Genomic DNA, 15,076 nt, shown 5'->3' on the forward strand with positions numbered 1-15,076 from the left:
TTTGTTCCAGCTATATCCACGCTGTTCATTCCGGGGGTGGACAACTGGGAGGCCGATTTACTTGAGCAGGCAAGCAATCCTCCCAGGGAAATGGTTCTTGCATCCTCAGGTTTTTCAGGATCTAGTCGACAGATGGGGCCTCCCCGACATAGACTTGATGGCCTCTCGTCACAATGGTCGTGTACCAAGGTTTTGCGCAAGGTCCAGGGACCCTTTGGCAGCCGCAGTAGATGTAATATCCATGCATTGGGACTTCCAACTGAGGTACTTGTTTCCTCCCATTCCCATGATTCAGCGAGTACTTCGTCGGGGGGCTCTGGGGGGCTTTTCGGTTATTCTAGTTGCGCCAAACTGACCCAGGAGGGTTTGGATCGCCGACATTCTTCTGCTCGCAGACGGTCTGGGTTGGCCTCTTTCTCTCAGGCCCGATTTACTGGAGCAGGAACCCTTTCAGCATCCTAACTTTGTTCTCTTGGCTTTAACGGCATGGTTGTTGAGGCCGACATTTGGCGGAGCAAGGTGTTCTCTTCCGATGTCGTGCAGACCTTGAAGGCTAGGAAGCCGTCCTCTGCACGCATTTACCATAGGACGTAGCTGGCGTATGTTAAATGGTGTGAGGCTCATGCTTGTCAGTCGACTTTTTTCCGTTTGTCTCGTTTATTGGAGTTTCTCCAAGATGGTTTGGATGTTGGGCTTTGTCTCAGTTCCCTTAGGGTTCAAGTTTCTGCGTTATCTGTGTTTTTCCAACACCGTCTGGCTATTTTTCCTGAAGTTCAAACCTTCATCCAGGGAGTGTTGCGCATTCAGCCTCCTTACGTTCCGCCGATAGTGCCCTGGGATCTCAATTTGGTCCTGAGTATTCTCCAGAAGCCTTCTTTTGAACCTTTGCGTTCGGCTGAACTCAGATTTTTGACCTGGAAGGTAGTTTTCTTCTTAGCTATCGCTTCGGCACACAGGGTTTCGGAACTAGAGGCCGTATCGTGCAGGGATCCCTACCTGATTTTTCATGAAGACAGGACGGTCTTGAGGATGTTGCTCTTTTCTTCCTAAGGTTGTGTCTGGTTTCCAGGTGAACCAGGATATAGTGGTTCCTGCTTTCCACGTGGGTTCATCATTGGATGTGGGCTTTACGCACTTATGTGGATAGGTCATCTACTTACCGTAAGACAGACTCTCTCTTTGATTTGTATGACTCCCATAAGAGGGGTTTGCCAGCATCTAAGCAATCCATTGCCCGTTGGATTACTTCTCCGATTCGGCAGGCTTATGTGAGTTTTAGCAGGCCGGTGCCAGTGAGGCTCACAGCTCACTCCACGCATTTGGTGGGGGCGTCAGAGGCTGCTCTCACGGTGCCTTGGCAGACCAGCTGTGCAGGGCTGCTACCTGGTCCTCTGTTCACACCTTTACCAAGTTTTACCAGTTTAATGTTTATGGTGCTTTGGATTCTACCTTTCACCGCAGTGTTTTGCGCACAGGGGTTCCCGAGCAAACCCTTCTTTAGGGGCTACTTTAGAAGGTCCCCATGGTTGCGGTGTCCTCCAGATTGGATGGCTGAGAAAAGAAGATTTTAGTACTTACATCAAATCTGCTGAATATTGTTTGTTTGGTTCCTTGGGGCTTTTATATTATCACCATTTATTTATATAGCGCCACTAATTCTGCAGCGCTGTACAGAGAACTCAATCACATCAGTCTCTGCCCCATTGGGGCTTCCAGTCTAAATTCCCTAACATATACACACACACAGGCAGACAGACTAGGGTCCATTTGTTAGCAGCCAATTAATCTACCAGTATGTTTTTGGAGTGTGGGAGGAAACCGGAGAACCTGGAGGAAACCCACGCAAACACAGGGAGAACATACAAACTCCACACAGATAAGGCCATGGTCGGGAATTGAACTCATGACCCCAGTGCTGTAAGGTAGAAGTGCTAACCACTACGCCACTGTTTATACTGAGGCTAGCAGGGGTTGCAGAAGAGAGGAGTCAGCAGCAGTTTGTTAAATATTTAAGTGCCAACTCCGAGTGCCCTCATAAAACCCCATGGTAGCAGTGTCCCCAAGATGGATTCAGAGAAAGAGATTTGACGGAAGTACCAAAATCTTCTTTTCTCTAATGAATTCCCTTTCAGAATGTTTGGGGCATCTAGAAAAATGCTTGTCCGGAGAAGGAAAGGTGATAGCTACCATCAGTTCTGTTTCATGCCAACGGTAAAGCAGCCTTAGACCATTCATGTGTGAGGTTGCTTCTCAGCCAAGGGAGTGGGCTCACTCACAATTTTGCCTAAGAACACAGCCATGAATAAAGAATGGTACCAAAACATCCTCCAAGAGCAACCACTCCCAACCATCCAAGAACAGTTTGGTGACAAACAATGCCTTTTCCAGCATGATGCAGCACCTTGCCATAAGGCAAAAGTGATAACTAAGTGGCTGGGGCATCAAAACATCAAAATTTTGGGTCCATGGCCAGGAAACTCCCCAGACCTTAATCCCATTGAGAGCTTGTGGTCAATTTTCAAGAGGCGGGTGGACAAACAAAAACCAACAAATTCTGAGAAAAAGGTCTAAAAACACTAAAACAGCAAAGTTTGTGAAAACCAGTACTTGTGTCTTTCTCAAAACTTTTGGCCATGACTGTACAGAAGGAGAGAGGTCAGGGGAAGATATATAGATTTGGTTGACATCAGCGTACAGGTGCTATTAGAAGCCAAAATATTGGGCCAAGATAAGAGATGTAAAGTTATATAAATAATCTACCAATAACAAATCATTGTGGGACCCCAAAAGATAGTGGGAGTGGAGGGGCTTATGTTCAAGAGGTATAAACAATAAAGGGTGGATATGATATGTAGGAAGTGAACCAGGAAATAACTGTGTTACAAATGACAATGGAGTTAAGGGTGTGTAGGAGAAGAAAAATCAACAGTGTCCTAAGCAGCAGAGAGATACATGCAAATGATTGGTGAGACATTTTAAGCATAATATTTATTTAAAAATATTATTTTTATTTTAAAAAAAAAGGCACTCAATGCAACAAATTATACTCCAATTTGGAAATTAATTCATTTTGTGATTTGCAAAATATAAGTCAAAATAGAACAAAACAAAGCCATGGATGGTGGATTTTCGGTATGGTTCGAGGTGTTAGAATGCAGGTCATGCTGGATTCCAATCTGGCTGTCTTCTTTTGTTGTTTCCCAAAAAGCAAATAAAGTTAAACATAAATCTGTCCATCCTGGGACCTGCAGTGCACCAGGAACAAATTACTTTCATGTATTTCATGTACTTTCATCCAACCTTACAACTATAGGTCTTTTAGACCCTGAGAAAAAATAAGACCAACCATATCTTGAAAACATAAAAATTTTAAGGGTGGGGAGTATCCAAAATTGTAAACTTTGTGGGGAGTTACACCAGACACAAGCAGATTGTCAAAAAAAAGTTCATCAAAACAATTTGAACATATACACAGCCAAGCCTAGCCGAAAATGACATGCAATGAAGCATGTGAAAAACTATGCCACAGGCACATAACTACATTTTAAAACACAGAAGCGTTATTATGGCTACCAAAATATTACATACAGTTTAGACATAAAAGAAAACCCCAAAAAACATAAGACAGAGAAAACCTCTCAAGAACAAAAAGCAGGAAAATAACTTTTTGGCTACCTATTAGATATTATAATTCAACCACTTGCACATTTTAAAATCTTGGGAATGCCATCAACCATGGATTTTTTGTTAAAATTGAACATTTTGGCATTTTAGACATTAATAAAAAGAAACCTTTTGTTCATAGTGGTTTGTTATGAGAGAAGTGTATGTAGGTATAGGGTCTGTATATTTAGTTGTGATCAGAGTTTTTTTTAAAAAATAAACAAGTGGTTTTTCACAGCTTTAGTCATGGCTTATTCTGTGCTGCTGCTATTAGTTTTTGGACTTAGACATAACCCCAAGCTTGTGTAAATGTTACGCATGAATTTAATGAAAACGCAACATACACCAGAGTATCTTCCATACGGACCCTGAGGTAAACACTTTTATTGTCACAGCGTTTTCCGCCCATTGTCCACCCCTTTTTACTTCGTAGGACAGAGGGCCTCAAGTTATGTATACACACAAATACGTTATTACTTTGAGTACTTTTCTTTGGGCAAGTCACTTTTGCTTAACTCCCGGTTCTGGGCATGTGCAAAGTTGTTTTGCTTACGATCCGCACAAAATAAGCAGATAAGTCCCCTAATGAATCGGGCCCATTGTCCGAATAAGGAGTTTGTCCTGTTATTCACCATTTTTGTTTGTCGGTTTCATTTATTTGAAGCACCAGCAAGTAACCCTACACCTTGTGTCCAAACTGAAAGCTAATTTGCCATTTTTAGGCGACTCATTTTAAAACATTTGTTTGTCCACAACCCAGATATATCCATTAATGATTCCTGATCTATATTAAAAAATAACACCGCTATACCATTATTTTACTACTTTGTTTCAACAATTACCAAGAGTTAACCCTTTTAATGCAGACCACCTAATTAATCCTTTTTTTTAGGTTGTAGCACAGCATACATGGTTAACACTTACTGTAAATTGCATCAAAGGTATTCGCCAAACACTTCCATTTGTTTCCTTTGCAGGATCTGTTGTAGAACAAGGCAGGGTACACTTTTATTAAAAACAAGTCGAAAATGACTATAATCATTGTTTTATAAATGTGGAACATTTCCCCCATTATTATTAATAACATATTTTAATGTTTCCTGCTATCTTCTTCTATGTAAAGTTAACAAGAACTGGATACAGCAACAGTTATATGTCACCTTTCTCTCTTGCAGAGATTTCCTGACCTAACTCCTCACATATGGATAGTTCATACTGTGTCCACACCTGTGAATAAAACACAGCTCAGGGTGACTGTATAGTATTTTACTGAAACATGTCTGTACATTGACACATTTTCAATTGTGTATCTGCACAATTAGGACCCTCACAGGTGCAATTTCCTGCTTTGGCCGCTAGATGTCACAGTAATACCATACGTTGCTATCCTGGTCACGTGATCTGAATCAGCTGTCTCGTCACTTCTGGTCCAAGATGGCCGCGCTGAGAGGGAGTCTGTTGCAAAGTGTAAGATGGGATAAATACATAAAGGGGGTGGTATGTGAGAAGTCGAGGCAGTTGTGGTAGTTGTATGAAGATCGGCAAAGATATCGATGTGCCTTTGAGTGAAGTTGATGAGTTTATTTCTTTAACCACACAACTGTCTGTGAGATCTAACTCGTTACATTACTAATCTCCCTTAATGCATGGAGAATAAAGCATAGTTTTACTTTTCTAAATCTATAACACGGAAGTTGTCATTGCTCAGGATCGATTCTAGTGTCTAATGTCCTTAACAATCTTCATACCTCCCAAATGTACCTTTATTACATCCAGATCCTCTTGTTTGGAAAATCGTCTCTTGGCTCCTAATCTCAATATGATTAGTGTATATTTATATGAATTGTGGCTGCTGGTGGTGTATATTGATCATATATGTTTATAATAAAGTGTATTTGGCTCTTTAAAATGTTGGAAGGTATGATTTTATTTGGGTTATAAAAATTAGGACTGGTGTATAAAATGTGGTAATCATAAACATTTAGAGCCCTAAAATATTCCAACCACAGGCTCTAAACTTCACGATTATCCGAAAGGTTATGGAGAGTTTCACATATAATTGAAATGATTTACAGGATGGAGCTGTGGAATCTAGTGTGTGTTGGCAGATGGGAACTGGAGATATAATATATAATTAAATAATAAATATAATTTGCACTGACACATTTCCCAGAAGAATTGCAGATGTTTATTAGCTACTTACTAAAGCTGGGTACACACTGAAGAATTGTTCAGAGCGACGTGCTATCTCAAACGATTGTACCTACGACTGAAGGTCCGATCAGTCTGACGATTCATGTATACACACTGACACGATTTACCCTCAGATCTGTGCTCTTCATCTGGTCCTCTAGTCCAGAGAATGACAGCACAATATTCATTCATTCACTAATGTCACCTTGTCACACTGATTAAAACCGCCTTGTTATAGCTATCCACATGTCCTAACGAATTTCGTTAGCTTCTGTGACTCTGAAACAAAATATTCTGCCTTAGAACAAACAAATGAATTATTCCTTCTACAGCACTCTTTACATTTATTCACTCTGACATTCAGTGCTAACATCGGATGAAAAGAGCCCAACTCTGTAAACTCTATGGAGATCGTCGGCATGAGTGCATACACACTACATGATCGTTAGGTGACTGATCGGAAAAAATTGAACCAACCAAATGAGGCGATAATCGTCTATTTGGGCAGACTTTCGACCATCGTGTCATTACACACACTGGTCCGACTTTCTAACGAGCGGTCGTATGTCAGCTGGTTGAGCCGATTATTGGACAAAAACCCTGTAGTGTGTACCTAGCTTAAGGTTTTCTCAGTATATAATCATTTAATGTAATGTGGTATCGGAGTACTTGGTCAGATAGAGAGGTGTCCACTCCACAGCATATGTGCTCCAAACAGTGGGGAGTGTCTCAAAATATTGAAGCAAGGTTATATTTATGGGTGACACAGTAGTTAACATTGCTGTCTCACAGTGTTGGGGCCATGGTTTCCATTCTGATCAAGGAGCTATCTGTGTGCCGTTTGTAGGTTGCTCCACTGTACATTATTTAGATTGGTATCTAAATACCATGCAGGATTAAATTCTAGGTTGCTAAATCATCATGGTAGGCTACACTAAGGATAAGGTGAGAAACTGGATATTGTCAACAATGCCTAGATAATCATACTGACTAAACGCTTCATAAACACACTTTGAAGGCGTCTTGCATGTCGCTGTGCGACAACAGGAGTAGGGTGGTAGTTGGGAAAGGATCCCTATTCATACTGGTAGTCAGTCTCGTATAAGATTATCCAATGAAGCCCTTGTACATATGCCAGTTGTTTTCCGCCCCCAATGTGTGTTGTGTTTCTGATGCAGTAGATGGTGGCTGTCCACAGGCACAGGAGGAAACAGTGGTCCCTGTATAATAAAGGACAGCCTGTGCACACTAATTTTGTCTGCAGAATTCGAGCTAAAAAAATGAGGACATGAACATCAGTTGTCTACCACTACAAAAGTAGAACACGCCAGTGAAATAAATACAGCCCATTAACAAAGACTTTAATTTCTAACATAATGTAATAACATTGGGATAGATGTAAAAAATAAAATGCTTCCAGCTCTGGCTTAACCCTGCCCACATGTACAGACTAAGGGCTAGATTTACTAAGCTGTGGGTTTGAAAAAGTGGGGATGTTGCCTATAGCAACCAATCAGCTTCTAGCTTTCATTTATTAAGTACCTTCTACAAAATGACAGCTAGAATCTGATTGGTTGGTATAGGCAACACCCCCACTTTTTCAAACCCGCAGCTTAGTAAATCCAGCCCTAAGTGTTTTTTCTAGTGAAAAAATGTGTAGATAGACGTACATACATACATCTTCTGTATTAGTATTGAGCTGACTGTCTTTTGTTTCAATTCTCAATCTTTCCGGCTGGTGCATTTTAACAGGAGCAGCTGAGTTGGACAGATGACCTCCCCCTCTGCCACCTATCTGGAGTAGGATCAGCTACCAACCGGACCTACAATTCTGAAGGATTGGGAAAGGAGGAACACCCCTGTGAAGACAATTGGCTAAAGTTCAGGTCAGTTGTGTGGTGCTTTACAAAACTCTACTGTTCTTTCCAAAGTGGATCAATACTTTTGCAATGTAACATTTGACAATTTATGTGCGCGTCCATTTTCTTAGAAGACTTCAGTAGCACAGTCATGAAGATCTTTACAATATTTCAGGGAACTAATTTGTGTTTTTGCTGCTGCTATTGCTTTCTAGATGCCTTTCAATCAATCCTGGGTTTTTACTGATATTGTTGTGGTTTTAAGTGGAAGTGCACTGTATAGCTTGACAAAATTTCAGGCGTCTTCGATAAATTAAAAATATCAAATTTTTTTTGAGTGATTTTAAGAATGTCACAAGATTAGACAAGAAAAATGATCTTTCCAACAGCTACATGAACAAGTTTTTATTCAGCAGTATGTAAATAGGACAACAGCAAAGCCATGTAATCGCTCTATACTCCGACAACTTTGTCTGTTGACTCATTCACACTGTCTGTATTATGCCTTAGAAGCATTTCTTTTTCTGTGTCTTCTAGAAATATGCTTTTTTTTTTTTTATATTGTCTGAAAGTAAGGTATATTGCAGAATGCAATGTATTACATTGTTCTTTGTTTTATAAGGGCTGATGTCTTTCAAATAAGCACATTACTATTATGTTTTAGTAACACTGCACCACACAAGGAAAAAAACTTATGAACATCAATCACATCAACAAAATTCTGCTGTGCATTCAAAAGTAATCCATACAAAGAGAGAGATCCCCTTGTAACCAGTCTACCCTAGTGTCCTCCCTGCTTTAGGTCCACTCACTTGAATCGCCACATCTTACGCCAGACTGTCCTTCCTCGGTTCTATTACGTGCATTTTTGATTTCTCAATGTTATTGTTTTCACTGATGGAATTGTATGTGTTTTATTATGTTCATTCCCCACTATGTACCATCCATTCCCTTGGTCCTTTTTCTGTCCCTCTTCCCCTTTTTGCTTCATGTTCCCCCATAATTGAAAAACCTTAATAAAAAGTATTGATAATAATAAAAGAAACATAATCCATCAATTACCCTGATCTGTAACATATTAAAAACAAATACTCCTTTACATCTGTTAGAGATTGTAGAATTTTTTGCTCATTTCAGACTAGTTAAGTATATGTGTAACCTGCTTGCTTTTCTAAGTACTCTTGTGTATCGGCTCAGGATGTTACACAGTCCATGAAGGATTTGTACATTGTCACTTACTATGGTCTTTTTTGGTTCTCACTTTATGGGGGGTATTCAATTGACGGCGGGATCGCCGAAAATCCCGCGCTCTAAAAATATTACCGTTGTTACGGTAATCCTGCGCGGGAAAACCGTTAACAAGGTAATTTACTAGCTGGATTTCAGCTGAACTTCAGCTTATTAACGGTAATATCTTTCGAGCGCGGGATTTTTGGCGATCCCGCCGTCAATTTAATACGCCCCTATATGTGTAAACTGTGTGTTGGTATTTGATAAATAAAGGTCTTAAAAAAAATCAAATAAAGTGATAATGTGATTTCAAATGTGAACAAAATTTGCATAAAATTGCGTTAAAAAAAAGTAATCCATATCAATATCATTTTAAATGGTGCTCACTGAGGCCCATTCAAACAAAAGCAGTTATTATAGATATATAGATACAAGAACTGTAATAATAGTGCCCTAACATATATTATTATTGTTACTTTATATAGCGCCAACATATTACGCAGGTCTGTACATGGAGTATTTTCTCATTTACATCAGTCCCTGCCCCAGTGGACCTTACAGTCTAAATTCTGTATCACACAAACACTAGGTTCAGTTATTGTCAGCAGTCAGATAGACTACCACTATGTTTAAGGACTGCGGGAGTAAACCCCCACAAACATAGAGAGTTCCACATAGAGTCCTGGTTGGAAGTAAACCCACAGCCACTGTGTGAGGTATTTATGCTAACCACTGTACAGCCCATAGCAAGTATTAATAAACATATGTATAGGTGAATATCCACAAGCATTGCATCATTAATATCGAATGATGTCTCAACCACAAAGTGCAAATATGGTAGCAATCCATATTTTGTCAGAGCATGTAGCTTATTATAGCTTCAGTATCCAGTATAGCAAAACTGTCTTCCATTGTTTAACGACATAGCTGTTGAACCCATGATCCTCCCTGATAGCATGGTTCAGACCATGCTCAATACTAGAAAGCTGGTTCTGGGAAATTCTGCTGGTGCTATGCCTTAAGGACATATATGTCCATAGGTTTTGAGTCGTGCACAGGACAAATGACCTCTTGGTTCTTGAGAACAAGTTCTTGGCCTCTAAGCAGGACATTGCTGGGTAGATTACTTTGGTTATATGCCAGGCTTACATTGCGACAGGTGAGCCTGTCCCAGAAAACTTGACCACATTCTACCAGGTTGGTGGGTGCTTTATGGATGGGATCTCAGCTGAGCAGCTGTGTCGGGCTGCCACCTAGTCTTCAGTGCACACTATAACTTAATTCTACCAATTTTAATTTTTTTGCTCCCAAGGATGCTAGTTTTGGATGCACTCTGCAGTTTCCCTTAGAGCAGTGTTTCTCAACTCCAGTCCTCAGGACCCACTAACAGTGCAGGATTGCCAGATGACCAGTGAAATAATTATACCACCTGCTACACTGTGTCAGTCAGTAATGAATACACCTGTGCTCCAGCAAGGAAATATGGAAAACATGTACTGCTAGGGGTCCTGAGGACTGGAGTTGAGAAACACTGACTTAGAGCATACCCTTCCTTAGGAACAGCTTTGGGATGAGAGAACGTCTCTCTCTTCTCTGTGCTCCTGGTTCTGCCCTTGAGGCTTTGCGAGTAAATACTGAAGAGTTCCTGGCAGCCAATGTGCTTTAGAAGGGGAGGATCTTTAGTTTTTAGAAGGGAATTCAAAAGTGCCCAAGCTCCTACACCACACTTTATACCCTAGTGTTTCCAGTGTCCCCCATAGACTTAGAGAAAAAGATTTAACAAAAGAATTAAAAATCCAATTTCCAGATTGTTGTTTTTTTGTGTACTCCAGGCAATTCAGTGGACATTTATAAAGAGGCATTGAAAGATTAATACCAGAATGCCCACATAGCTTTTGGATTGTGGGTTATGTCCGTTGGTGGAGGTTTTATCATTTTATTTAGAAAATTAGTATTTTAAAAAAAAATGTAATAGTAAAATATAATTAGTATATTGATTTACACAATTTGTGAAATGGCAATAAGGAGCCATTTAAAGCTTTTGTATATTATATTAATAATAATTTCAATATGATGTTAAGGACTTCTACTGTGTATTATTGGTTTTCCATACATATGTTAAAATAACTCTTAACCCAATAATTTTGTAAACCTACAGCAAGTAATCCTTTATTGCAAAATGATAGTTATGCTCCAGCCAGTATTGCACATGGTATCTCATTTAGCCAGTATCTCACGTTAGAACATTATTGCTCAGATAACGAAGAGTGAGTTTCTTTAGCAGGCTGAAGATTTAAAAAAAATTGTGTAGAGGTTATACAATGTAGCATTTAGATCAAGCTACATAAAACCTGCCCACCCTCATCCATGTAGTAAGTAAACGGGTCACCTCCAGGAAATCACTTGTTACCTGCAGTTGGATGCCTGATCGTGCAACCATCTTTTCGTTGGAAAACAAGAGTACTACAATGCATCTATATCTCTTCAAAAATAGAACTTCCATTGGGCTCTATTGAAGAGCTATGGATAGAATAAGTGTTCCAGCTTCATGAGCTGGCTATGGGGATTAGATAACTGGTTGTCTCTGGGGGGGATATTGGTTCCTGTCTGTCACTCACCGGACCGTGAGTGCCTCTTCACTGGTGCGTGGCTCTCCAGTATTCCTGCCAGCACCTATCCTGAACCGTGGCCGCTCGCCATCCTGATGGTCTGCGCATGCGCAGTTCCTAAGAACTCTTCTGACCTTTGCTTTTAGTTAATTGGTTGATCAGGCAACGCTCCCTATTTAAAGCACCTGTGTTCATTACCTCGTTGCCTGATCTTGGAGTCTCATTCCCTGTGAGTCTCTGAAGGTGTTCCTGTGTACTTCTCCGTGTCTTCAGCTTCCTGCTGATTCCTGCTCAACTCATTGCCGGTTTCCAGACCGCTTCAAGTCTCCTGTGTTCTACTATGTCTTCAGTTCCCTGCTGATTCCTGCCGGTTTCCAGACCGCTACAAGTCTCCCGTGTTCTACTATGTCTTCAGTTCCCTGCTGATTCCTGCTCTAATCATCTGCGGCTTCCAGTCCGCTATTACCTCCAGTGTTCTACTCGTGTTCGCTATCTCCAGTGATTCCTGCATTGCTCATCGTTGTTCTACCCGTGTCAAGTTCTCTGCCTGTGTGCTGACCCGGACCCTGATTACCACTACCACTCACCTGTGGTTTCTTTACTCGTGCTGGCGTGCAGCCGCTCAGCTGTTCCTGTATCCTCTCGTGGACAGCCTGCTCAACTGAACCGCGGTATGCTTACTTTCTATTGACTGTATTCGTTTACTGCATATCCGCTTGGACTGTTCTCCACTTACCCACGGAATCCTCTATCTCCCTGAGACTGTGTTATTACTCCGCATATTTGCTGGGAAGTTTACCTCTTTGTTCAGTCGTGAGATACATATGCTAATTGACCTTCTGCTATTAGCCTGGATTCCAGTAGTGAATTTGTCTCTGTCAAGCAGCGCCTGCCACACCAACATAGACTTGTGCATATTGTTTGGGATCAAGTTCCTTGTGCTCTCAGTGTCTACATTCTATGTTTCCACTCATCAACACTTGTACACCTCCTCACCTATTAAGCAGTGGTACAACTTGCTATACGTAGACCACTGACTTCCCCGCTACCTACCTGCACCTGGACAAGTCTTCTCACCATAAGCAGTGGTACAACTTGCTATACGCAGACCACTGAGTTCCCCGCTACCTACCTGCACCTGGACAAGTCTCTTCACCATAAGCAGTGGTACAACTTGCTGTACGCAGACCACTGACTTCCCTGTTACCTTCCTGCACTTCTTCACGTCCATCAAGATCCTCGTGTTCATATCTACCTAATCATTAACCAGATTGCTGCTAGTCATTGACTTTTCTATTTGCATCCTCTCACCATCTGCTGAGTCATATGTTCCGCTAGTCACCCTGCTACCAGAGGACCACTGTGTAACCCACACTACTCTGGTAAGATCATCATCTGGTGATATCCTGGGCAAAGACTCCTAGTGCCCGTGACACTGTCATTGCAGTGTATGGCTATTTGAGACTCCCCATATCAGTGTTACAAATGGTTTCTTATTAATATGTCTGTCCAGACTTTTGGGGGTATATTTACTAAACTGCGGGTTTGAAAAAGTGGAGATGTTGCCTATAGCAACTAACCAGATTCTTGCTGTCATTTTGTAGACACTACTTAATAAATAACTAGAATCCGATTGGTTGCTGTAGGCAACATCCCCAGGTTTTCAAACCCACAGTTTAGTAAATATACCCCTTGGTGTTTGTTAATGCTTGCTGTGTTTTCTGAGTGCCGCAGCCTCACTGTGTTTACAATGGTTTTCTGTCTCTCTCTGCAGGGGAGAGAATAATATTTATCTTTATGGCGTGTTCAATGGTTATGATGGCACCAGAGCCACTAATTTTGTGGGTCAGCGGTTGTCAGCAGAACTGCTCTTGGGACAATTGCACTCCGATGTCACTGATGCAGAGGTTCAGAGAGTGCTGTTACAGGTGAGTAAGATGTTTAAAAGAGCTTACACAGGACACTTGTTTTAGACAAATTGTCAGACCTTGCAGAGCATTTCATAGATTTTTTTATTTTTTTTGGGGGGGGGTGGGGGGTTCTGTCCTCCTAGTGACATTTTACTGCCTATCCATGTGTGGGGTGGGGGGAGGGTTCTCCTAGACTGTAACCCGTGTTCCAGACATGATCTCAATGATTTTTCAACAGTCATTATTATGTTCAATTGTCTTGCAATGTACATTAAGCCAACATTGTATTAGTTTTTGCAGTAACCAGGAACTTTTCAAGACAATAAGAAAATCTTAAAATTAAACCTTTTTTGCTTCTGCACCCAGTTTACAGACACTCATGGACACTTGTATAAGAACTCCTGCTGTATATCCTGGTGCAGTTAAAATATCATCAATTAAAATAATGCTCTATTTTGCACACCAATTTGACACAGACTCAATCTAATATTGGTTCTAGTGCTAATTTGCCACTAAATGTAATGCAATTGAAATGAACACATCTAAGATTTAAGGCTGAGCTGCATTTGTGGATTGCTTTAGGTGTGTTCATACATTTATGTATCTACTCTTTTGTAAATGAAATATATCCTTTCATTCTAACTATTACTGATTTTCTAAAATAAACCTCCTATGTCCCATAAATAGAATTGTCACACAAAATTTGTATTTCAGCAATAAACCTCTCTCCGTTAACTGGCAGGGGTTAAACCTACACAGAGAAATTATGAGTGGCGGAAGCTTACATTGGGAATGCTGCAGCCAGCAGGGGCAAATTTTTTCATCACCTGAGATTCCTGCAGGAAAATTGCTAGCTAGGATTTGGGGGTGTGCTGTTCTTTAAAGCTGCAATCCCTCTAAAATACAATGTATTTATTTAATATGAATCACTCTGCTTATCAGTAATAAAGCACATGGGGCAAATTGATTTGAGATTCACTTTTGCTACCACCTCTAAGGGGTACGATCAAAAATGAGTGAGATTTCTGCAAAAAAATAAATAAATATATATGTATGTATGTATGTATGTCTGTCTGTCTGTCTGTCTCCGGAACAGCCTGTGATGCACTTCACACATTTTTTTTGTTGTTGTTTGCAAAAAATCTCTCATTTTTGCTCACAACCCATAGCGGTGAAAACAAAAATTAGCGTTAGTATTTACAGTACTATCGGTAAAATCTGCACGCCCACGATGCTCTGAGGAACATCGCAATCAATTGAATTTGCCCCATGGAGTTTTTGATTTTTCTTTAGAGTTTGATTAAAGCTGTTAATGATTTACTACTTGGTAAGTGCTGTGTGATTACCATGGCAACCACAGTCGCATGAGATGATGGTATTGAGCCGAGGTGCTTTGGAACATTGATAGCATAAACCACCTCCTTCCTTTGCCATCACATGACCATGCAGAGCTTTGTCACCGAGTTAGTCTAAGAGATCAGATTACGCTCTCCTGGGAACTAGCTAATGTTTCCAGGTGAAAACACTTTTACTCTTTCACACTAGTTGGGGGACACCTTGGGGTATAGTGGTGCTGTGGGAGTAATGGCACTAAAAACCCTGTCTAGCCTGC

General features: G+C 40.8%; 1 protein-coding gene across 1 annotated transcript in view; it reads left to right on the plus strand.

Moving 5' to 3' along the window:
• The first annotated feature begins 5,001 nt into the window (after positions 1–5,001).
• LOC142099458 (TGF-beta-activated kinase 1 and MAP3K7-binding protein 1-like) overlaps positions 5,002–15,076 on the plus strand; it is a 38,210-nt gene continuing 28,135 nt past the window's right edge. The window contains exons 1-3 of the mRNA XM_075182915.1: positions 5,002–5,130; positions 7,609–7,742; positions 13,329–13,482. Of these exons, the coding sequence (XP_075039016.1) occupies positions 5,098–5,130; positions 7,609–7,742; positions 13,329–13,482 (321 nt within the window). The 5' untranslated portion in view covers positions 5,002–5,097. The remainder of the gene's footprint in view (positions 5,131–7,608; positions 7,743–13,328; positions 13,483–15,076) is intronic.

This window comes from Mixophyes fleayi, chromosome 8 (genome assembly GCF_038048845.1).
Source record: "Mixophyes fleayi isolate aMixFle1 chromosome 8, aMixFle1.hap1, whole genome shotgun sequence".
NCBI classification, from domain to species: Eukaryota; Metazoa; Chordata; class Amphibia; order Anura; family Limnodynastidae; genus Mixophyes; species Mixophyes fleayi.